Here is a 24,195-nt window from a genome sequence, read left to right as displayed (position 1 = left end):
TATGAATATTTTCTACAATTTACTTTTGTTTTATTGTTATTATTATTATTTATTTATTTCTCACGCCTTGGTATATGCGTTAATCAGATCATATACAATCGGTACAAGTAGGTGGTAAATTCTTAGTTTCCTTAATGCGCGCTTCCGCGGACATGCTGTGAACCCTTTAGGGCGCCGCCTGAAGTACAGGAAGAGGCCTACATCAGGCTGTCTGCTGGCGTCCGGTCTAGTCGACCTTCCTCAGAGATCTTGTTAAAACAGCCTGTCGTGGAGTCAGTTTCAGAGCAGTCGCGCTATGCTTGTAATCTAACCAGACAGTATGAACTGTTATCATTTTGTTATTGTCCATTTGTTATATTTGACGTGTAATGGCGTTGTTATCATGCATGCATTTTTCGTCAAAACATCTCGGTTAAATCACTTTCTGTAGGATGTGGGCAATATGTGGCTATTAACTCGTATACCGCAAAATGCACGACTGTAAAGCCGCCTTTAATGCGAGGGAAGCGTCTGTCCCCCTCCCCTCCCCTCCCCTCCCCGGTGCCTCGTTTTAAAGCCCGGCGTGACGCACTGCGTAGGTGTGTATCCTCGGAGGTTACGATACGGCTCCGGGACCACCAAAACAAAGGCGGCGGGGGCACCGCAGACGCGCTTCCCCGCAGGGTCCGGGCGGCTGACGTCGGCCGTGGAGTGACGTCCGCGACGGGGCGGTGTGTAGCGCTCCTTGTGTGTGTGAGTGTACCTGGCCATCCGCACACTGACATCGGCAGGGCGAAGGGGACCGCCATCTCCGCAAGGCAAGGTGCGTCTTCAAGCCAGCGCTTACTTTCCATAACTATTCATTTTCTTTACGGCTTATTCAGCGCCCTCGTATTTCACCAGGGTTGTGCTGCCGGCGGCTCTTCAAATCATCTTATATCGACAGCCTGCCATCTGCAAAAGGATTTTCCTTCTTATGAATGTATCTTTCCTATACATTTACAGGATAATTCGGATTTCCCGAGCCGTTTAATTTTTTTTCATATCTGGGAGGAGTTAACGTTGTTGCGAGGTTATTTTGTATGTGCATTGATATGAATTATATTAGGACTAGATGTTACGACGTAAAATCATTATTTTATTGAAGATTACTGTTTAAAAACTGTAACTCCGGCCCCGCCCGGTGATATTTTCTCTATAGGCGGTTCAGTGTATGGGTTGGAGTGGTCTGAGGCAGTCCCGGGGAAGGTATTTATACTGAATATGCGGCCACGGTGGCGGAGCGGGGGAAGCGCTCCGTTGGGGGGGACGGCAGCGTGCTGTCCTTGTCCGTATGGAGGTGGAGAGGGGAATGGGGCGATACAGGGGTACAGGGAGGGGCAAGGGTTTGTGGGGGTGCCACCATCGTATGCGTGCGAACGCAGATCGGAATAGACGAGGAGAGAAATCCCCCTACCCCCTACCCTAAGGATACCCAAAGTAATCTCATTATTCTCTCAGGATCATTACGGTGGACGCAGCTGTCTCAGCGGCTGGATAGCTCGCTCGGGTGCAACCGGCCATATGGATCGCGTTCATTTCTCTTTTGTTTTTTTGGCAAACTCACTTTATCAGGGAGTTTAACGGAGCATTTTTAGATACGTGTCCAGATAAACTGTAATTATAATTGCTGTGATGCCGTGGGTGTTTCATTCCTCGGCCGCAGAATGGAGCAGGGACATCTGCTGTTAATGAAATACTGGCACCGCCTGCCTGTTTGGCGATTTAGGAATATTCTGAACCCGGGTCCATATACAAGCCGCCCTGTTTATTTAACCTTGATGAAAGCAATTGGCACGGGTCGCACACGGGATTGTGGTTTTACTTTATGGCGCTTTTGAAACGAGCCTGTTTGGGTTTTTGAGCCCAGGTTGCGTTTACAGCATGAGATACTGCCCCGGAGCTGATCCTGTGCTTTTCCTTGGTTAGATATCACGTAGGAGATACCCAGTCAGGTCATGATGCAGGCTCGGCGTCTCCCCGTCACCCGCTTCCTCCTGTCGCCTTTTTTTTTCTCGTGTTGGTTGCGCGGAAGGCGGTGGCGGCGGCAGCGCGGAGAGCGCGCACGATCCGCCCTCGGATTTACCGCACCCAGCACGAATGGCGGCACTGGCGGCTGCGCCAATCTGCCCACCAAGCGGTTACTTAACAAAGCCGCAAGATGTGCAGCATGTTTCTGGGAACGGATCTGGAGAAGTCGCCTATAAGGTGCTGAAAAGGTGACAAACAAGTATTAACCTGTCAAGAACAGCTCCAAGACACCAAATGAATACCTCTTTACTTGAATCGTACTAGACTTGGGGAAGTGTGACAGATGACATGAACATTATCTGCATATTGTTGTCTGGGAGGTTTGGAGCCAGAGAGAGCTTCACATTCTGAACTGTTCTCTTCACACAGGAAACTGGCTTTTTACAGACCAGACTCAACTATGCATGGATTCAAGTCTTTCGTTCAGTGAGAGTTCCAAACCCTTCCAGTGACGGCACAATGGCCAGTGCACAGGTAAGTATGAGGCCCAGCCACAAGGAGGTGCCGTTGCCCAGGGGCAGCTCCAGGCGCCCGTCTCGGACCCGGGTCACAGAGGTGCCCCTTAAGAAGCGCCTCACAGCAGAGATCAGCCTAAAACAGCACCGGGGCCCCCCAGGGGGTGCCAAGATCAAGAGGGAGCAGCTGGAGGAGAAGGAGGAGGCACAGCAGGAAGAGGAGGCGGGCTGGGGCCACGCCCTGGACCTGAGCCCAGGCATCCGCCACACACTGGCCCAGTTCACGCTGAGCAGTCAGAGCTCGCTGGGGGGGCCGGCGGCCTTCTCAGCACGCGGGGGGCGGGACGAGGCGACAGTGGCGCTGCCCCCCCTGCCGCCACCACCGGCCGGGCCCCTGCTGGCGCCCTGTGACAGTTCGGCAGAGCTGAAGCACACGGTGCTGGAGGGGGAGCCCATCTCGTGCTTCACAGTGGGCGGTGAGAAGCGGCTTTGTCTGCCGCAGGTGCTGAACTCAGTGCTGCGCGCCTTCTCACTACAGCAGATCAACGGCATCTGCGATGAGCTCTACGTCTACTGCTCACGTTGCCGTGGCAACCAGCTGCACGCACTTAAGGCATCCGGCGTGCTGCCCCCGGACGCGCCGTCCTGCGGCCTCATCACGCTGACCGACGCCCAGCGCCTCTGCAACGCTCTGCTGCGTCCCGGTCGGCCTGCGCCTCCCACCACCCCCCCAGTGCCCTTCCCACTCCGAGAGGGTGGGTCCACCTTCCAGGTGGAGCACCGGTGCCTGGGCAAGGGGCGGGGCCTGTTCGCAGGACTGCTTTATGAGCACCCCGATGCCTCCTGCATCCAGTGCGCGCAGTGTGGCCTGCTCTTCTCACCGCGCCGCTTCGTCATGCACTCGCACCGCCCCCCCGACCGCCGCACCTGCCACTGGGGCTTCGACTCGGCCCGTTGGCCGCGCTACCTGCAGCTGGGCCGCAAATACCTGGGCACAATACAGGAGGCGCCATACAGGAGGCTGCTGCAGGAGATGAAGGAGAAGTACAGCCAGAGGAACCGCAAGAGGCCCTATGACACGGTGAGTGGTGGGGCCTGCCGGCTCTGTGGGGAAGGTTGGGGCTGGTGTGGGGGTGGAGCTTCAGGATTGGGTGTGACTGATGGGGGATGAGGCTGACAAGGGGGGTCTGGCTGCTAGAATGGGTTTGCCTGGCAGATGGGGGTGGGGCTTCGGAAGTGGGTGGGGCTGATATGGGTGCAGCTGCCGGAATGGGCGGGGTTAACAGTTGGTCCCTTCCTTGCTTCTTCTGTTGTAAGCCATGCTTTAGCCAGGGTAACAATGAATTAAGAGGTGTGTTTTCACGCGTCCTGTCGCATAAATGATCACCTTGCATGCAGCCATTTGTACTTTTAGTGACTGTGTCTGTCTGTCTTTATATCAGAGAATTTTAAGAGTTGAGTCCCTTGGTGAAATGAACAATGATAATAAGTAAATGGTCTTTTTACTGAATGCCTTTTCATGGCGTTAAGCGTTGTGGGCAAACTGATGGCAGCACAGAAGGCCAGAAGGGGATTGTGGGCTTGACGTGTCTTCCTGCCACCGTGACCTTGTCCCCCAGCTGCTGCCTGTTTGCCTCCAAGGTTGTTCTGATTTATTCCTGTGACTAACAGGGTGGGAATGGCCAGTGGTTTGGCTTTGCTCAGTGGTACTGACTTTCTGTGGTACCAAAACCTGAAGTATGCCTGTGGCTGTTCTGATAACGGGTAGATGCTGGTTGGGGGGGGGGGGGGTTAAGTCAGAGTCATGCGGAAATGCTTTCTGGTGTCTCGTCTTAGGCTGAAAAACCACATTCCTGTTCCTCTAGACAGACAGACACAGACTGAGGCATGGAGGTAAAAGAACAGGCAAACACGCCGCCATGCACACACCCAGCTTTATGTAAACTGAAATGCAGTGTAAATGGATTATATTCTGCGTTCTCCAGTGCACACAGAATTTCTGCAGATGGATTTTTTTTCCATTGCTAATGGAATTTCTTTAGTGTTCTTCTTTAGTGCAGACTGAATTTCTGCAGCGTCCTGCAGTGTTAATGAAATTTCTCCAGTGTTCAGCGCAGTCTCCTTCCTGCTCCCCTCTTCCTTTCCTTCTCTAGGTCAGCCTATTGTTCCTTTTTGCTTTCTTCTGTTTTCCACTCTCTGCTGGGACGTTTTTCTCCATCTACCACCTCCTCTTCATCTTGCTGTCGTTGGCAGTTTAGCCTCATCTTGTCCCCCGAACGGCTGCTGTCATCAGGAAGTGGATCTGTGGCTTTGTACCATAGAGACAGAAAACACATGGGGGTGCGGGTGTAGGTATAAGAGCTTTAAACCAAACCCCACCACTGTCCCACCCATTCAGAAACCTTTAATTATTTCTGTTACCCAGGACTCAACCCAACAACGTGAATTACAACGTTTTTGGCTTTAACCCTTAACTGTCTGATTCAGCTTGAGTCCAGTTTCCCCAGGGGGCTTGGGGGGCAGGAGCCGCCAGTTGGGTTGCGTCTCTGGGCCATGATGTGACCCCACAGCATGCACACGGCCTGTTGTTATCTACGGATGGCGGCGTCATGTAGGTTCTGTGACCAAACCAGTTCTGTGAGTCTCAGGGTTCTCCATCAATGCCATGTCTCTCGGCAGACTGGATTACCGTGGCATGTCGGTGGAGCATACGTTCATCCATCTGAGCACATGTGTCCTTTAAGCTCTGTGTATTAGGCGAGCAAATAGACTGTCTGTCAGGTCGACGCTGCCTGTCTGCACAAAGCCACACCCACCAGCCTTGGTAGCCAATGGCGTCACACAGACCCCGGGTGCCTAGCAACCAGCTCGCAATACGTCCCTATCCTCCAACTGGCATTAAACAGCCAGGCCATGCAGAACGAAACAACACTTCTTGGGTCACATGACCTGTGTCACATGGCAGGGTCCTATGGAGAACTGTACTCTGGTTAGTATAGCAGCCACTGCAACATGGCTCTCCATTGGTCCCTCAGAGAGGCCTGAGTACCCCCATCCATGAGAGGTGTTTATTGTCCTCCTCTCTTTGAGGTTAGCTTAGCAATGTGTCCATGGCGCTGGCATCACTGTGCCTGTTCTCTGTCACGCTGCTGACGCGCCTGCTGTTCAGGGATGTGCTGGTGAGGAAGGACAGCTGGGCGTCTCTGCTTCGCTGTTTGGACAGAGCTGGACGTCTGCCCAGCTGGTCAGAGTTTATCCCCAGTTTGAAAAGGGGAAGCTGAGGTACCTTATCAGCCCCCCGCCCCCACCCCCACCCACCTGAATTGACCGCGCCTGTCGCCGTGGCCCCGGTCACACGCCCGTCTGTGTGTCTGTATGAGGTTACTTCCATTTATGCTGTTTGGGTGGCAGCCAACGCTGGCCAAGAATGAATTTCCGGGTCTGTGCTGTTTCTGTGTGTGTGTGTGTGTCTGTCTGTCTGTGCTGTTTCTGTGTGTATGTGTCTGTGCTGTTTCTGTGTGTACAGTATGTGTGTGTCTGTCTGTGCTATTTCTGTGTGTGTGTGTGTCTGTTTGTGCTATTTCTGTGTGTGTGTAATTTCTTATTCCTGTGAGATCAAAACCCGACAGACTTCCTATAATCATACAACCCCTTCACAACATAATCATTTTTTGTAGCAACAGCTGAATGAGTTTAGATGAGAGTGAAAGGCAGGGTCCATGGAAAGGTGTCTGTGTGTGTGTGTGTCTGTCTGTCTGTGTGGGGGTGGGGGGTCCCCACTATGTGGTAAAACGTTTGAGGGACAATTATTTTTCAGGTTTCCGCAATATAAACCTCAATTTTATAGAAAAAAACTGTGAATGCAATCAAAGAAGTAAAATAGCCAGAAGTCTTGTATGGTTACTTATGGTTAAGGTTTGGGCTGGGGAGGGTTAAGGTTGTCATAGTTAGGATTAGCGTTATGCCCAGAGAAATAAATGGAGAATCCCCATAAATATATTAATACATGAACTGTGTGTGTGTGGCATAGTATTTGGAACAGGAACAGCATATGTCACTATGGTAAGATTGTCAGCCCCACCTACTTATAGAAAGACTAAAGAGCTGTGCTGCAGTATAGAACACTGCTTTGTGCTGTGGTATAGAGCAGTGGTTCCCAAAGTAGGGGTCGCGACCCTCTGGGGGGTCGTGAGACATTGAGGGGGGGGGGTCGCGAGATGATTTCCAAGAAATCAAATTTTTTTTTTTAACTATTAGAAATAACATTTTATCAACATTTTTAAAATTTTATATTAACATTTTATCCATAACTAACAAAAGATAAAAACTAGTAGTTAATAGTTACATTTTTAAAAATATGCAAATTAAAAAGCCATCGGCCTTTCTTTCCGTTTGATCGCGACCCCTGAGGTGACAGATTAACGACACATCAATAGCGTCAGTTGCAGCAGAATTTACAGCAGCATGTTAAACATTCCGACATGTGCACGTAACGTGTAGGTAATTTTCATCGCTTTATTCTTAGGATATTATTTTTGTTAAAATGAAACGAATGAGTAACAATTAAAAAAAAAAGTTATATGGTTGTTAGAGCGTTGTGTTCTTTTGTGTTGTCATGCTCATGTTTGGATAGGCCTATTGGCGCATGTGCACCGTTGCACGCAACATATATTTTAACCACTTCCGAGGATAATGGGGGTCACGAGTCACTGGCACGGTTATTTTGGGGGTCGTGAGCTGAAAAGTTTGGGAACCCCTGGTATAGAGTGCTGTGCTGCAGTATAGATCAGCATGTTGTGTTGCGGTATAGAGTACCACACTGTATTGCCTGGCGGTGTGAACAGACTGGAGCTCTGCAGTGCATGGGAATCACGGATGATCGTGAAATGAAGATTAATTAGCGGGAGCACGGATGTGCCGGCATCCCCAATCTGTGTCCTGGCAGCCATGTCTGTGTTGTGGTTTTGGGAGAAGGGTGTGTGTGGGCGTACCCCAGCTCTCCATGGGGGCAGCTGTGCCCCCCCCCGGGCTCTTTTAACTCTGACTCCCCCTGTATCTCAGAATGACGATGATGAAGAGGTGGATGAAGAGGCCCAGCTGAAGCGCAGCCATACGCTGTATGATGGTGATGCAGACCAAAAGGTAAGCCCGCTTTTTTTGGGTTGTGGGGTGGGCTGAGGTGGGGGGAGCTGTGCCTGAGGGATCAGTCACGTGACCTTCTCCCGCAGTCCGCAGGCCGCCCGGATGTCAAGGAGGAGCCGTGCCTCACCACTGTCACACCACCCAGGTACCTACCGGCATGTGTCAGGCGAGGGCGCTGGTGGGGGGCTTCGGGATGACTCCATGCTAACAGCATCCTCCCTGTGCCTCAGCTACTTCCTGTACAGGTGCGAGGATGGGCAGACAGCGCTGGGCAAGGCAGGGGCCCCAGACGGCATGGGGGTACTGAGCGCTCTGCTGAAACAGCACTACAGCCTGCAGGGGGCGCCAGCACCGGCTGTGGGTCAGTGACACACTCACGCTGTCTAATGATACCGAGTGACAGGGTAATACAGGGTAATACAGAGTGTATAACCCTCTGTTACTCTGTATTCCTCTGTTTCAGAGTAACACAGAGTAATACCTAATAATACACAGTAACACACAGTAACACTCATACAGTGTATACAAATAATTATGTGTAAAACAGTAATACTCACTCTCCCTCTCTCTGTCTGTCTCCGGCCTCAGCAGATGGTGAAGCTGCATACCAGCACGCTGACTGGCGCCAGCTCCAGCCCGTCGCCATGGAGATGTGGCGCAGCAAGAGCACCCATGCGGTGCCTGCCGTCGAGGACAGGGAGCGCGTGGCCCTGGAGATGGTGCAGCTGTACAGCAGGCAGCAGGAAGTGCTCAGGAGGACCTTGCAGAAGCACAAGCAGCTGGAGATGGTAAAGGCCCGCCAGCTGCCCTGCCAGTTTGTCACTGTGTGTGTGTGTATATGTGTTTCTGTGACTGTCTGTATGTGTCAGTGTCACTGCATGTATGTATCACTGTGTCACTGCATGTGTGTGTTTCACTACATATGTATGACACTGTGTCACTATGTGTGTGACAGGAATTAGAGGGGTTACGCAGGCATGGAGCTGGGGACCAGCAGAAGCCACTGAAGATGGACCGTGCTGAGCACACTCAGGCAGAGAAGGCAGATTGCACCGAACATGCTCAGACCGAGCGGGAGGCGGACCTCACCGAGTGCGCTCAGACAGAGAACGTGCCGGACTGCACTGAGCGTGCTCAGACAGTGAAAGCAGCAGACCGCACTGAGCATGCTCAGATGGAGCAGGAGGCGGATTGCACTGTGTGCGCTCAGATGGAGCAGGAGGCGGACTGCACTGAGCGCGCTCAGACGGAGCAAGAGGCAGATTGTACCCTGAAGAGTGGAGAGCAGAAATCAGAGTTGCGAAGGCAGCGGGTCTGTCAATGCCTCCACAGCAGGGAGTCACTGCCAGAGGCCCACTATGCAGCACAGGTACGCAGCAGGGGGCGCTGCTGATGTAGAACTGTGCTGTACCTCAAGCCAGTACTGAATCACAGCAGCATAGGCTCCTCTAACTGCATCCATGGGGTTTACACAGCCTTCCATGTCCTTTGAGTCCCGCTTGCTGTCGCCGTGGTAACTGACCCCGCCTCCTCTTCCTGCAGCTGTCAGAGCTGCGACGGAGGCTTGACCGGGCGGAAGAGGACCGAGAGGAGCTGCAGGAGGCATTGCGGCAGGAGAGGGAGGCCCGTGAGCGACTGGAACGTGTCATTGCACAGCTCCGCCAGCAGCTGTCCGAGCCCCACCCTGTCACTGGGCCGACAGATCCTGCCGGCAGCCCCGCCCCCAGCTAGAGCCCGGCACCAGTGCAGAACACCCACCCCGGAGTGCCGCGATTCTGTGCTGTTTTTGTGTTTCCATGGAGCCTCTCCTACAGACTGCACAGTATTTTCTAGAAAAACATTTTTTTGTGGTTTACACCGTCATTGTTTCCTGAAGGGTCACATTTTTCAAAGGGGAAAAAAAAAACACAAGGGAATGTTTTGTTTCCTGTCCGCAGTGGTACTTATGTTTATTTTGGGAGGGCAGAGACACCACACTTGCAATGGACAGATGTGCAAACCGACCAATGCTGTTAGCATCTCCCCCTTCTCCCGGAGACCCGCTTAGGCCACGGTCTCGGGTTTACCGACAGATTTTAAGCAGATTTAACAGGTAAATGAAATGTCGGGAGGTGCTTTAGTCAGACATTAAGAATGATGTAACGCCGGGCTTTTTGCAATGTGAGCTTTAAAAGGTGAGATGTACAAGGAGATACGTTTATCGAATGTGCTGCTGGAAGGGGACCATGTTCAGGACCTGGTGGGGGGGGGGGGGGGCTGTTTGGGTGTGGCCTGCCTTATAGGGCTGAGCTTCTGCTCTGTTTGCTGTTGGTTAGCTGCCTTGCACAGGTGACAGCCCCGGCTGCGTCTGTACGCGGGTGTCTGCCTGTGACCGACTGGTGGGTTCAGGACCCAGAAAGGCTGGGTGGAGCCACAATGAGGCACGATGCACCTGTTGCTGTCAGTCATTAACAATTATTGATTTAATTATTGAGCTATCACTCACCCCCCAGGACTGTCACCGACTTCCCTTTATTTTTTTAATTTAGCCAGTAGTGAGAGGGGGGTACTTTCTGTTCCTGTTATTATTATTATTATTATTATTATTATTATTATTCTTTCAGGTTCTGATTTGACCCCGTTACTGCTGTAATATGTGTGCTTATTGTCTTTTTACAGTTTATCCAAACACTAAAAGAGTGATTACTTTTTACTTTAAATTCTCTAAGAAAAATCAATATATTGATGCCATAATGCGATTCCATATAAAGTAAATGCCTCCTTGATATATTTAATATATAAAGTGATGAAGATTTATATTGACTTTGTATATAGGCAGCAGTCTAATGTTATCAGCTACCATCCTTGGTGAAGGTGGTGGGGGCATCAGCGCATCACCAGGGGGCAGTGTGGTGCTTTCAGTTTCGAACCTGCAGCCGTCTGAAGTGGTTTTGCGTGTCAGGCGTGTCTGCTGTCTGAAGATCGTCTGCCCCGATTGCAGTGGAAAACTCGATCCACTAGGGGGGCCGCCTCCCTTTCATGTGGGCCTTTCCTTTCTACGCAGAGCACCACCTGGATGTTTGCCGTTTCGGTGTATTACCGGTGTCAGTTAATAAAAGATGAACTCTTAATAAAATATTGTTTTTCTATAGCTCCAATGTTGGATTCTTCACAAGCGCTACTTATGAGCGTAAGTCCCGCGGTCATGTCTTTCTAACGTGTTCTGTAGCTGGGGTGACACTGCATTTCAAAGCCGACTCTGTCTACGCAAAACACTTTAAAGAATCATTATCAAATAACTGGACACATCCTGAAACTGCGATTGTTGTTTTACCCCCTGTGTCTTGAAACGGTTCGTCGACTCGAGGTACAGTACAGTACCGCATGGAGTTAGTTATTACTGTATAATTGTTAAGATGCACTGCATTATTATTTTATCGACTTACCTACAAATTCAACTTGAAGACAGAAATCTAGGAAACGGAAGTCGTTGGTAACCCTGAATTGCACGCGGAGAAAAACGTGGTTTGCCTTAATGAAGAGGGAACGTGGAGTCTTAGCCGCGCCGAGGGAGCCATGAAGGACAGTAATGTTAAAAATGCACCTAACATGTACGTTAATAAATATGTGAGGCTTTATGGCCTCGTAACCATAAAGTTAAGTGATTTTAACATGTGATGTTCGCGTTTAGTGCGGAAGTCTCGGCTCAGCCAAAGGCGGTGCGACATGACCCGGCAAACTGTTATTGTCATTTCGACAAGGCGGGCAGCGAGTGCTGGCTGTGCGCCAGAGATTACATTCGGTCAGGATATCCTTGTCGCCATGGCTTCCAGATAATGTGCTGGGTTGGGAAACCTTCTACACAACAGTTAATGAAAGAAAAGCATTTGAAATGACTTATTATATGTATTATTTTTTGCATTATTACATAAATCTAAACTATGCAATTGGGGTTGCATGACAAGATTTTTTTTAAATCGACAGTTATGAGTGTCGAGGTGACGTTGACTAATCGCTGATGACGTCATTAGTAAAACCAAAGGAGAAGGGAATGCTTTGCAACCAGTGACAATCTGTATTCACAAAACTCAATGCATATCTCGGTGTCCACTTCACTGAGGACCTCACCTGAGCTCTCACTTCCTCACTGGCAGAGCCAAACAGCCTCTACCACCTCAGGTGACTCAGGAGGTTCAAGGTCTCTACTCTGGAGTTAAAGAGAACATCCTGATGGGTAGCATGACAGCCTGGTATGGACACAAAAGGCCCTGCAGCGAGTGGTGCACTCGGCTGAACACACCATCGGGAACTCCATACCAGCCCTGCAGGACATTTACCCCAGAAGGTGTGGTACACAGGCCACCAGGACCACCACCCCACGCATAAACTGTCCAGACTACTGACGGCAGGGAGATGCCTCTGCTGCCTCAAAGGCCAGACTGAAGGCTTCAGAAGTTTTTATCCATAAGCAATAAGACTTCTCAGCAACAGCACATATGGGTAGTCTACCACTGCACTCACATTCATACTAATCCTCCATCTCTATCCTTATATGTCTCCCCTCCTTCTTACCCGCTCTTGCACTTTTGCACACAGCATGCACATCTGCCCCATTCACTCAGTTATTTTATACTTTTATATTTAGTGTAGATTTTATTACATTCTTTTATACTTAGATATACCCAGTATATTATATTCCCTATCTACACAGCATAGCTGGTGAATCTGCTAGAACAAGCATGTATTTTGTTATACAAGCACGACTGCATGTGACAAATAAAGATCTTTGATTTTGCACATGTTGACAAGAGACAGTTCATACATATGTACCTTTTAGGCAGAACAGAAACAAGCAGAAAGAAAAACAGGTTGTAACTCAGCAGCAACAATTTCCATCCATCCATTTTCTGCTGCGTATCCAGGGTCAGGTCACGGGGACAACAGCCTAAGCAGAAATGCTGAGACCTCCCTCTCCCCAGCCGCCTCCTCCTGCTCCTCTGGGGGAATACCAGGGCGCCATAATCTCTCCAGTGTGTCCTGGGTCTGCCGCGGGGCCTCGTCCAGGTTGGACTTGCCTGGAACTCCTCCGATGGGAGCCGCCCAGGACGCCTCCTACATAGATGCTCAAACCACCTCAACTGGCTCCTTTTGATGAGCGGCCAGACTAAGTGTGGCTCACATTAACCCTTACGATGATTAAAACTAAGGAATATGTACCCCGCCTGGACTGGGGGGACCTGGGCCTCGACTGGGGCAGGAGCACCGGCCATAACCTGAAGGGATAACATGGGTCTGCGCTCCTGTGGGCTCACCACCTGCAGGGGGAGCCGTGGGGGTCGGGTGCAGCGCAGATTGGGTGGCAGGCAAAGGCAGGGGCCTCGGCAGACTGATCATCAGCTGCAAGAATATATGCACTGATAACACCTGTATGATGCAACTTCCATTTAAGTGCGGAAGAAGAAGGACTGAAATTTCTGTGTAACACTTGGGAGGAAAAAACTAATGCAAGTTCCAGTCCCAGCCTCCTCCTCGCCATTGTAAGGCGCCTTCCCACCGGAATTCAGGAACCTAGTGCCTTGTTCCAAGTTCTTAGGCCGCAGGGGTAGCCAACCTTACCCACAAAGAACCGGTGTGTATGCGGGTTTTCGCTGCAACTCCCAAATTAGATTACTAATTAGAGGAGTGATTGGCTGAAGAGTCCCCACACTTGGGTTTGAACAGCTGACCTACAGGTTATCCCAAAAACCTGCATACACACTGGCTCTTTGCGGGTAAGATTGGCTACCCCTGTTAGGCCATCTTGACTTGTAGCTCTATGGCAGGGGTGTCAAACTCCATTCCTGGGGGGTCAGAGACCTGCACATTTTTGGGTTTCCCCTCATTTAACACACCTGATTTAACTCCTTGCACCTCCTTGTGCTAATTACCACACACCTCTGTAGCTGATTAATTTGTGGTGGACCAGGGAAAGAACTTATGCCTTGTCCACACGTACATGGGTATTTTTTAAAACGTACCGTTTTCTATATGTCTTGGGCTTTTGTCCACACGTAAACGGAGTCTTAGGTCACTGAAAACGGAGCTTTTGCAAAACTCCATCCACAGTAAAGAATTTAAGAAACATGTAGCGTCAACATGTAGACAGGGAAAACAGAGGTTTTGGCTCGAAACGTCAGATTTGTGCGCCGTTGTCCACTTTGTTTAATGTCAGAGCGTGCGCTGTTTGCTGTATACATTAGGCGAGTTTGAGCAATGGCGGACTTAGCCGAAATAGTGCTTGTGCTAACCTTGCTGACAGGACTTCTTACATGTGTATAGTTAAATGTTGTCACTCTCGCATTATATTGATCAACACAGGTGTCGGAATGTGCGCCATGGTTTTCAACTTAACAGGACTGGCAATTAGGCTTCTGATTGGCTAACATGGCAGTACGGTTAGAGTTATAATGCCGCCTGTTGGTTTGGCATGCTCTTGGCAGCCCATTTTAGCGGTTTCATGTGGATGTAAATATTTTAGAAGACAATGTTCGTGTGGACAGGGATTTTTTTTAAAACGGAGGAAAAACACAGTTTTAAAATATACAGTACACGTGTACGTGTGGACAAGGCATTGGCTAACCATGATCTGGCCCCCCAGTACTGGAGTTTGACACCCCTGTCCTATGGCCACTGTCGTGTGCTGTTTTCCTACTGCTCAACAGGAACTGTGAACTTGTGACCTTTATGCTAAATAAGCACGTAATTTCATATCAAACTAAGGATTAAATGGAGGATTAAACGGGGGGATTCCAACCCGTAATATTATTACGTGGCTATGTGTCTGCTCAGGAAAGGAGGCACTTCCAGTCGCTCTGGCAGGTGTAGAGGTCTGCGCGGGACTGATTTTTCATCCCGTTCCCGCCCGCTCGCTCCCACAGAAATGTGTAATATTTCGACCCGCTCCCGCCCGCATCTGTTATGGTTTGTCCCGCTCCCGCCTGCTGAATCCCGCAAGCAAGGCTGGTGGAGTATAGGGTGGGCCAAAAATACCGGACACATTTTAAATGCTATAATATCTTGGCTTATAAAAAATAAGGTACCAAATTTATTTGTTGCCTAATTGACATACAGGAATTTATTAAATATAGGCTATATTATGTGGGCACGACTCCGGCTGCGAATTAAAGATGCCTTTTATATAAGGGTAGATTTAGCTAACCAGTTTTCCACAAAAAAATACAACCAAAAACGTTTCTAACTAGGCAACAGACTTAAATTAAAAAATATCTAAACAGTTTCAATAGAAACATTTCACAGTCAAAATGAGAGAAATATAGGGAAACATTGAAATTTGTTGCGCGGCTCTGCGTTTATTCCAACTATAGGTCTGCGCGGGACTGATTTTTCATCCCACTCACGCCCACTCCCGCAAGAAGCTCTGAAATGTAGACCCACGCCGCATGCTTTTGCGCCGCGTCCCGCCCTGTTGCAGACCTCTAGGCAGGTGCTCACCTCCGATGACACGTCCCTGCATTACAGGGTTTATGGGGGGTGTGTGACTGCGACGTCCGGATCTCCTCAGCCGTTTTCCTCCATGTTGTCACGGCGACTCGTTAATTATTCAAGCAAACAGAAAGTGCGTGCAGCCGTGAGTCCACACAATGCGCAGTTTCAAAGTGCGGTGGAGGAGGTCCTCCCTCCCCGGATCTAATCACCTGTTAGCACAGGACTTTCCCCACACCGGCCGCCATCGTTTCCCGGGGGAAAACTAAGCATCGAGTTAAAAGGCGAGTAAATTATTGGGATTAGGTTCAGTTTTCGCTGGTTTTCCCTCGGTAAGGGGATCCGCACTGGGTTCACACTCGCTGAACTTGGTCTTGAGCGATCATGTCCTTTCTCGTTCTCAGCTCCCAGCATTTATAAAACTCCCGGGAGGTGTTGCCGAGTGCATGATGGAGAGACTAGGTACGTATTACGGACCGTCCAAAAGGAATAAAGAAACCGGGCTCTTACACGGTTATAAGGCTGTGTTTATAGTTTAATCCGTAAAACGCTGCGCTATTCTGCGTCCTGCTTACATTGCACACAGGTGAAATCACAGCATGTGATTTTTTTTTTAAAGGGCTCAGCGGCCGCCGCTTACACACTTGTTCGCTCAGATTCACAGAAAACCCCGAAACGGTCCCCCCTGGATCTGATCATGAACCAGATCCGCAGGAAGAAGTCCTTCAGCGAGCGTCTGCAGAAGCCGTCTGTCTCCCGGTTCTTCCGCCCCTTTGAAAGCGAGGATAGAAAGGAGTCCGGCGTCTCTGAGGAGGGAGAGGACAAAGAGGATGTGTCCCCCGGGACAGGTGAGAGGGGATCATTAAGACGTACTGCGAATGATCCCCACCCTGCAGTGATGAGTGTCTTACGTCATTGTTGTGGGTGTGGTTTCCAGGGGAGAGCGAGCCCTTAGAGACAGAGCCGGGCTCCGTGGTGGGCTGGGGGCGTGTCAGGCAGTTCGTGCAGAGACTGGGGAGGCAGCCGGACAGCCAGAGCCTGAGCCTGAGCCACTGTGACCTTACAGCTACTGATGTGGTGGAGCTGGGTGGGTAAGCGGGGTGTGACAGGAAACAGCGGGAGGCGGGTAAATGTGGAGGTAGAGGTGACTGTGGCGGGTCCCTGCTCTTCTCAAACAGCCACCCTGCTGCCCTTTCTGAGCGGCCTGGATGAGATGGACCTCTCGTGGAATGATCTGATTGGAGGGTCGCTGAAGGCACTGACCTTTCACCTCCAGCATGTGTGCAGGCTGAGGGCACTGAGACTGAGTGGCTGCAGGCTGAGCACGCAGGACCTTGCTGCCCTGGGTATGAGGTGTCCACACAGAATGCCTGCTGAAAATTGCAACACATACACCATTAATAATTTAAGAACCAGAAGTGGTCATGTTCTTAGCTTTAAAACTCTGACCAGAATCAGTATGTTACCAAAGTTAAATCAGCCCAGAGAACTAGTTTGGTTTTTAAATAACTTCTGATATTTTTATAATTATTTTATGTAACTTAGTCTTTTTTGCTGATGCGTTAACATGGTTTCTTGGTTAAAGCCAGGCTGTTTTAACCCTGTAAGGCAGGGGTGTCAGACACCAGTCCTGGGGGGCCAGAGCCCTGCACAGTTTTTGGATTCCCTTCACTTAACACACCTGATTCAGGTCCTTGTGCTAATTATCACACAGCTCTTGAGCTGAATCATTTGTGTGGGAACAGGGAAAGAGCTAAGCTACACAGGGCTTCGGCCCCCCAGGAATGGAGTTTGACACTCCTGCTGCAAGGTGTCATGTCGTCATGCACATGCTTATTGTCTGAAATGTGAATATCGCAGGGGAGACCCTGGAAGAGCTCCCCCTGCTGGAGGTACTGGATCTGTCCTGGAACGCTGGGCTGGGGGGTCACCTGCAGTTCCTGGCTGCTCAACTCCGCTCTGGCTGCCGGTTGAAGGAGCTCCACCTAGTGGACTGTGGGCTCACTGCGGCAGATGTGGGCGCCATGGGTGAGGCTCTGTTCCATTGCATTTGCTTAATTAAAATGAACCACCTGCTTTCCTGATTGGCCCAGGGTTAGATGTGGGTTTGAAGGCTGCCTTCTTTTCCAGGTGCTGTGCTCTCCAGGCTGCTGAGCTTGGAGCTGCTGGACCTGTCCACTAACCAGCTTTTGGGAGGGGCCCTTGGGAACTTGGTCCCCCAGCTGCGGGACACCCCAGGCTTGCGGGTTCTGCGGCTTCGGGGGTGTGGACTGGAGCTCCAGGGCCTGGAGATGCTGGGTGGGTTTTTCTGACGTGTTTTATAGCCCCTAAAAGCACAGGTAGCAGCCACATTTTAAGCCCCCCCATTTTTGTAGGTGGTGTGCTCGAGTTCCTCCCCACCCTGCAGGAGCTGGATCTGTCCTGTAACAGGGGGGTGTCTGGGGGGCTGGCCCTTCTGGGGGCCCAGCTGGGGGGCCTCGCACAGCTGCGCTGCCTGGATGTACACGAGTGCTGTCTGACAGAGGATGATGTGCAGGCTCTGGGTGAGCACTGCCCTGGGGGTGTATGGGGGGGGTATACATGTTAATGCACAATAATGCAGCACCAGGTTCTTCTAGTCTGGCAGTGCATGTGACTTTCCTGGGTGCTTTTCGTGCAGCGTGTGTGTGTGTGTGGATTATGTTTATATTACATTTTGTGAATGCAATCAAAAAAACTAAAAATGTTTGGTAACTTATGGTTAAGGTTAGGGCTGGGTAGGGGTTACGGTCATCATGTTGAGATTTGCGTTTTCCCCATAGAAATGAATGGAGAGTCCCCACAAAAATATAATTACAAACCTGTATGTGTTTGTCTTTCCACCCCCCCCCCCAGTTCAGGCACGCCCTTCCCTCTGTGACATCACCATGCTGGATTTATCCTCCAATAAGAAGCTTGGGGGCGTGTCCCATCAGCTCTTTGCTGGCATCCCACTGGGAAATGTGAAGAGGCTTAACCTGAGTAGCTGCTGTCTCACGGAGGAGGCCTATCTGGCTCTCGGTACGCTGTCAACCACTCAGTTAAGCTCGTTATATAACTAAAAACCCATATAAATAATAACGCTCAGATGATCTTACTCCCTCTGGCTACACGTGGCTGGTTTCCCCACTTCCTGTTTGTCTCATATTAAAGCAGGTATTTTAGCCATGATTGTTTGTGTTAATAACATATGCATGTATTAGTTAAGAAGAGCTAATTGCTAATCTTTGACTATTTCGAAGCCTAAAGGCCCATTAATGGGACCTACACCGGCCTGCCTCTTGGATATAGGGTCACAGGGCTGCACTGTGTGCCCTGCAGGGGGCAGTGGTGCCTGTTACATGACTTTGCACAAGTTGTCAATTGACAGACTGTGTTCACAGCCATGGCAACGCATTGGCTCCCCCTGCTGGAGGCCCTGAACCTGTCATGGAACAAGTGCGTGGGGGGGAAGCTGAACTCGCTGCTGGAGGCCCTGCCCGCAGGCGCCGCCCTGCTGGAGATGAGGTTAAGCAGCTGCGGCCTGACGGCGGAGGACGTGCTGCAACTGGGTGGGGCTCGAGCGCAGTGTTAGTTTCCGGCTTCCTGGATTCAAGGCGGCCCTGTTTCATCAGTCTCCCTCTCTCTCTCTCTCTCTCTCTCTCTCTCTCTCTCTGTTGTGCAGCATCTGTGGCAAGGCGCCAGGCCCTGAGTCACCTGAGGCAGCTGGACCTGTCCTACAATGGCGGTGTGGGCGGGGCAGGATGGCTGCCTCTCTTCCAGTCGCTGGGGAGCCTGGTGGCGCTAACAGAGCTGGACGTCAGCCTGCGGCCCTCGGATGCCGCCCCCGCCTCCGCCTGGCTGTCTGCCCTGCTGAATGCCACGCCACGTCCTCCCGCTCTGCAGGTGGCGGCCTTGCGCCACTGGAGCCTCACCCCCCACGACAAGAACATGATGGACATTTTTTGCAAGAATGCCAGAATGAGCTTCTTCTTTGACTATGACCCCTAGAGGTGGGAATGTTAGCAGCTGTGGCCGGATTAGCGATGCGCTGACATTGTTAGCTTGGTAGCTAAGTGATTCGTTATGATGCAGTCAAGAGGCAGAATCAGCGTAAATGACAGATAGGCGATTAACCAGCCTGTAATTACAGCCTGTGTTTTGTCATTCCTCATTCTCTGATCCAAATAAATACCAAATACATTTCAGCTTATAAACCACAGAGTTATTGGGATCTGTACAAAAAATGGCAAAGGTAGATAATTCTGATCCCCCAAAGCTACAAAACCTACAAAATCAGCCTATTATCAGCACATTGGTTGGACTGCTTTTATCGGCTATTGACTGTGTGTAATGCTGGCTGCTCTCTTTGTTCCTATTCGCTAATGTCAGTCCTGTAGAGTGCCTGCCCAGGCATAGTAATCTGATTGGTCAGACACCTCTTTGGTCCATGGTGGAATTCCTTGAAGAACACAATGTGTTTATAGATTTGAATTGTTTATTGTGTGCCCTGCAATGGGTTGGTGCCCCATCCTGGGTTGTTCGCTGCGTTGCGCCCATAGCTTCCAGGATAGGCTTCGGACCCCCACGACCCTCAATAGGATAGGCGGTTACAGAACATGGATGGATGGATGGAATTGTTTATTGGGATTCAGTTAATCTGTGAGTAAATTAAGTATCCTACAACTTATTGTTGAATCACAGAATGCTTTCATGGTTTGTATTTATATAAGATGGAGTGCTGTTTAAGATTCATGTTGCATGATGCTTTGTGACTCATTACATATTGCTAAATAGAATTTGTATTTAATTTGTTTTTACCTAGTGTGGGATTTGGTAGTTTACCCTCATTAACTATAATACTATTCTCTGGTGTTTATCACTTTGTAAGCTCTCGGGAAATCTATTTAATGAACATGTCAAATACGGAAATAGTTTTTATTATAGACATTTAATATGATGTGGATGAAGCACTGATTATGAAAACCTTTTGGATGGGAACAAAAAACATTATTTAGGACAATGTATATTTTTGTAGATTTTTAGTAGATTTGAGTGGTATGGGGAGTCATTAATGGGGGCCTTGGCATCCATCTTAATGAGAGCCCCTCAAGCTCTGCTCATCTAAGTAGACATGTAGCTGTGTCATCTTACAATCCAGTTTTGATACGTGACGATCGGTCTGTAGGGGCCCCTGCCTTCAACTGCCGCGATCCGCATAGCACCTGACCCCTACGGCTCCCCCTGCAGGCGGTGGGCCCACAGGAGGGCAGACCCTTGTTATTCCCCCGGGGCCCAGGCTATGCCTGGCTGGGCCCCAAGGGTAGAAGGCAGAAGTGAGAGTAAAGTAAATGTTCATATGAATTACGTTCTTTTGGAATTTTTTTTTTAACTGGTTTGAATTTTAAGTTTTTATGAGCTGCTGGATATCACCTGCCGAACTGAAAAAAAAAATCTTTTATGCTTCGAAGGCGGACCACAGTTCTGCATACAAAAGGTCGGCATCAGTGGACCTGCAGCAGCATACCTGTAAGTTTACATAACTGCAAGCTGCCAGTAAACCCTGCTGACTAGTTTGTACAAAAAATTAGTCTGGCAGGTTATTTTATATGACTGGTATCAAAATTACATTATTAGGTATACAATGTATTGTATATGGGGAAAAAAAAGTTAAGTCGAAGTCACAGAAAAACCAGACGTGCTGGAGCAAAACTAAATATACTAAAAATGTTTGTTTATGAAGGGTGTTTGAAAAATGTCATTTGATACTATACACCAAATTTGATGTCGGCTTTGTGTAATTTATGTTGAACTTTAATTGTAAATTGTGACAAAACCAGACATGTGGCGGCAAATTGGAAGCCATATTCTGAAACTACATGACAAACTGTAGAACATGCACTTGTTTTTGTTAAATCAGCTAACAAAATTTTTTTAAATGTCAGCCGGTGTAATATTATTGTGCCAAGGTTGAACTGCATAAACATGTTTTTTACTGATCACTTGTATAACTTGTTTCTCGCGAATAACTTTTCTCATGAAAGGAGCCAGGCTTGTCCTAAAAATTCTTGTCCTGGGATACTTATTCTGTTCAAGGATGCTTGTCTTGTTATTTCTGATTTACGGGATGCTCATTCTGTTCAGAGACGCTTACTTTGTTGTTCTGAGGGGTTTTCCTGAGAAGAGAACAGGTGGCCCAGTATGTTTTGCACGCCACTGATCGGTGTGCAGGACACTTATGTCGTCTTCAGGAGAACGGGAAAGCGTTGACCAAGGACACTTGTCTTATTTCTGATTAGAACCGTACCTAGCGATCGGTGTGTGGGACGCTTACCTCATCCTGAGGAAGATGGGAATGTGCTGATTGGAAATTTGAGAACGCATTGCCTGAGGGGAGGGGTGAGCCTGGCCAGCTCGTCCCCTGCCCACACATAGGGCCCAAATTAGTATAAAGGAAGGGGGAGATCTCAGTGCTGACCGGAGCTCAGCCGTGGGATACAGCGTGCATCGCCCGGCACTTTCTCAGGACTGTAGATGTATGTACATATACACAAATGTCTGCACATTCATACATACATAAACATAATAAAGTATATGAACATAATCCAGAGGTGATGCTATCTAAAACTCAAGTTGTATATTTCAATGAACAGTTTTTGCTTCTCATACATTTTAAAGTATTAACAAATGACACAAATCTTTTAAAATATAGTCAGGTTTTCTAGAGTATAAAAAAATAGCTATAAAAGGCTGGATTATTAAAATTATTTTCCGATGTTGTATTAATGTCATCACCACTGCTATTGTGGAGGTCATGTGATTCCGCGCCCCCCAGTGGTGGTATATCCTACGTTATACAGAGTGACACGTAATCCTAGCGATGGGCCGAATGGCCTCCTCTCGTTTGTATAGTTCTTATGTTCTTACACAAAATGCCAAGATCCCCCATTACTATTTATAATAATCCCAATGTCTTTATAGTCTTTTTCTCCTGGATTACCACAGTGAGTGCTCAGCTTTGTTCCTTTTTCACGATTACAGGAAAGTGAGGGACAATTATGTACTGCAGATCATAGAGCTCCATGACAACACCAGATAAGTAAGCATTTAACAATAAGTGAGTATTTAGCAATTGGTAAGCAGTTAAGAATAAGGAAGCATTTAACAACAAGTAAATAATTGATATTGCCCTAGTATGTACATTATGTATAATAATAACAATATGAACTTTTATTTTTATTTTTAGGCGCAAGTGGGAACATCAAACACACAACAACAATACAGTTACAGAAACAGGACAAACATCAAAGAAGGGGGGCAGTGGGGGGGAGGACAAAAAAAAGGAAAAAGTGATACTGCTAATAAGGAGATTATTGAAATAAAATATATTGCATACACCTTATACAACTTGTTATATGTATAAATAAGGATCATGTCACATGTCAAATAAATTAGCAAAGGGTTTTGACGTGTGGATTTCTGTCTTACGATTTCTTGCAAGTTTTTTTTCCCGCCCCCCTTTTTTTTCCTACATTGGAAATACAGGAAGGAAGATAGCACAGAAGATATAGAAGTATAATAACATCAACAACAAACATATAAATAATAACAATAACAAAATAATAATAATAATACAAGAAAACATGTGTAGTATATTCAGGGGGGTATTTCACGAAGCAGGTTTTGCAAACTCTGGGTTTAAACTTGAACTCTGAGTTGATTAACTCTGAGATGTCAACCTCTGAGTTTTTGGTTTCAGAACAGGTGATAACGATTAGTTTACAAAACTCTGAGTTCAATTACCCCTGATTGTCACGCGTGCACGAGCACATAAAAAGGCTCTATCAATGGCATCCAGAGAAAATGATTCACCATGACAACACAGGGAAACAAATCTCGCGCTTCCAATTTCACCCCAGTGGAGCTTGAATTATTAATGATGGCGTATACTGAATATGAGCATGCCATATCAAAAAAAGCAAACACGATTGCTGCTGCGAAAGAATGGGAACAAGCGTGGCAGAAAATAGCTGACCGAGTGAATGCGTAAGTATCGATAAGAACGATGTTGATTGATGTATATTTAAGAAATAATACTAGTTTTTCTATATTCTCTCTAATTTAATTTCGTTATTACAGTTGTAACCCAGCAGGCATAAAGCGCACTTGGCAGCAAATAAAGATGAAGTATAAAAATATAGTACAAACAGGTAGGCACTGGACGATTGGGAGGTTTTGCTTGTCTATAAGACACAAAAGCTACAGTTTCATCTTAAATCTGGCAGCATGTAATATTGTTTAAATCTTTTTACAAGGTTCTAAATGTGGGCTTGGGTGCATATGTTCACATTTTACCTACATATTAGCCAATAGGAAAAAGGCAGAGGCCCGAAAAACTGGTGGGGGTCCACCACCAACACCTCTCACAGAGGCTGAAGAGATGGCTCTCAGCCAAAACACTGGCCGGCCCATGGCTGATGGCATCCTTGGAGGAAGCTCCTCCGATACAGCCATGCCCCAGGACAGAAGTTCTTACATAAGAAGTAAGTAATTCATATGAATGATGTACGTGCATTTGTCCAGTGTTGGCTCAGTGATGGCTATCCATTAAACTCATCATCAAACCCATCATAATCGAACCGATTGTAATTTATTTAAAAGTTATAGATGAGTATAATTTGATAGATGTCATTACTTCATGTACATACTGTTGAAAGACTGTGATATTTGAAAGACTGCCCCCTGACTTACAAGTGTAATTTTACAGAAATATCCAACCATTAGTTTATAGTAATTCAATAAGTTTTTTGGAAAATTACTGTAAACCACACGAATGGATTTCTCCCATTTCTAAGGTTGTAGTAGTTGCCAGCGGTGCTCCCTGACTTACTACAAGTGTAATTTTACAGAAATATCCAACCACGATCACACAGTAATTCAATAAGTCTTTTGGAACGTTACTGTAAACCACACCAATGGATTTCTCCCACTTCAAAGGTTGTAGTGGTTGCCAGAGGTGCCCCCTGACTTACAGTACTACAGGTGGACTTTCTCAGAAATATCCAACCACGATCACACAGTAATTCAGTAA

At 48.3% G+C, this 24,195-nt stretch overlaps 2 protein-coding genes and 2 long non-coding RNA genes across 10 annotated transcripts; 2 read left to right on the top strand and 2 right to left on the bottom strand.

Annotated features, from left to right (window-relative positions):
* The first annotated feature begins 206 nt into the window (after positions 1–206).
* LOC111853470 (uncharacterized) lies at positions 207–10,776 on the top strand. 3 transcript variants are annotated; one of them, XM_023830403.2, is made up of 8 exons: positions 207–802; positions 2,419–3,585; positions 7,566–7,646; positions 7,733–7,791; positions 7,877–8,007; positions 8,235–8,434; positions 8,602–9,015; positions 9,189–10,776. In XM_023830403.2, exons 2-8 carry the CDS (start codon positions 2,509–2,511, stop codon positions 9,375–9,377), a joined length of 2,151 nt encoding a protein of 716 aa, XP_023686171.2. In that variant the 5' UTR covers positions 207–802; positions 2,419–2,508; the 3' UTR covers positions 9,378–10,776. The 3 variants fall into 3 exon arrangements, with proteins under 3 accessions (XP_023686171.2, XP_023686173.2, XP_023686172.2); XM_023830405.2 differs by having other exon boundaries at positions 209–802; positions 8,238–8,434; XM_023830404.2 differs by lacking the exon at positions 207–802 and adding an exon at positions 1,369–2,237.
* Positions 4,425–7,939, bottom strand: LOC111853472 (uncharacterized). Its single transcript, XR_011990116.1, has 2 exons — positions 7,800–7,939; positions 4,425–4,812 (listed from the first exon to the last, which is right to left on the bottom strand). It is a non-coding gene; the product is annotated as an uncharacterized lncRNA (long non-coding RNA).
* A 3,893-nt stretch (positions 10,777–14,669) lies between the features above and the next one.
* LOC111853444 (uncharacterized) lies at positions 14,670–16,134 on the bottom strand. Its single transcript, XR_002840461.2, has 2 exons — positions 16,019–16,134; positions 14,670–15,913 (listed from the first exon to the last, which is right to left on the bottom strand). It is a non-coding gene; the product is annotated as an uncharacterized lncRNA (long non-coding RNA).
* On the top strand, positions 15,293–22,414 carry lrrc31 (leucine rich repeat containing 31). Of its 5 annotated transcripts, XR_002840460.2 has the most exons (13): positions 15,293–15,391; positions 15,512–15,569; positions 15,764–15,955; positions 16,045–16,194; positions 16,286–16,453; positions 16,968–17,135; positions 17,238–17,405; positions 17,483–17,650; positions 17,982–18,146; positions 18,509–18,676; positions 18,790–19,117; positions 22,146–22,203; positions 22,351–22,414. XR_002840460.2 is itself a non-coding variant. In XM_023830324.2 (12 exons), the coding sequence occupies exons 2-11, from the start codon at positions 15,554–15,556 to the stop codon at positions 19,113–19,115; spliced, it is 1,689 nt and encodes a 562-aa protein (XP_023686092.2). In that variant the 5' UTR covers positions 15,293–15,391; positions 15,512–15,553; the 3' UTR covers positions 19,116–19,117; positions 20,576–21,104. The 5 variants fall into 5 exon arrangements, 4 of the variants coding, with proteins under 4 accessions (XP_023686092.2, XP_072567536.1, XP_023686091.2 ...); XM_023830324.2 differs by lacking the exons at positions 22,146–22,203; positions 22,351–22,414 and adding an exon at positions 20,576–21,104; XM_072711435.1 differs by lacking the exons at positions 22,146–22,203; positions 22,351–22,414 and adding an exon at positions 20,576–21,104 and having other exon boundaries at positions 17,982–18,165.
* Positions 22,415–24,195: the final 1,781 nt, after the last annotated feature.

This window comes from Paramormyrops kingsleyae, chromosome 4, assembly GCF_048594095.1.
Source record: "Paramormyrops kingsleyae isolate MSU_618 chromosome 4, PKINGS_0.4, whole genome shotgun sequence".
In the NCBI taxonomy this organism is placed as follows: domain Eukaryota; kingdom Metazoa; phylum Chordata; class Actinopteri; order Osteoglossiformes; family Mormyridae; genus Paramormyrops; species Paramormyrops kingsleyae.
The sequence above is the reverse complement of the archived record's forward strand: the minus strand, read 5'-3'. Positions and strand labels throughout refer to the sequence as shown.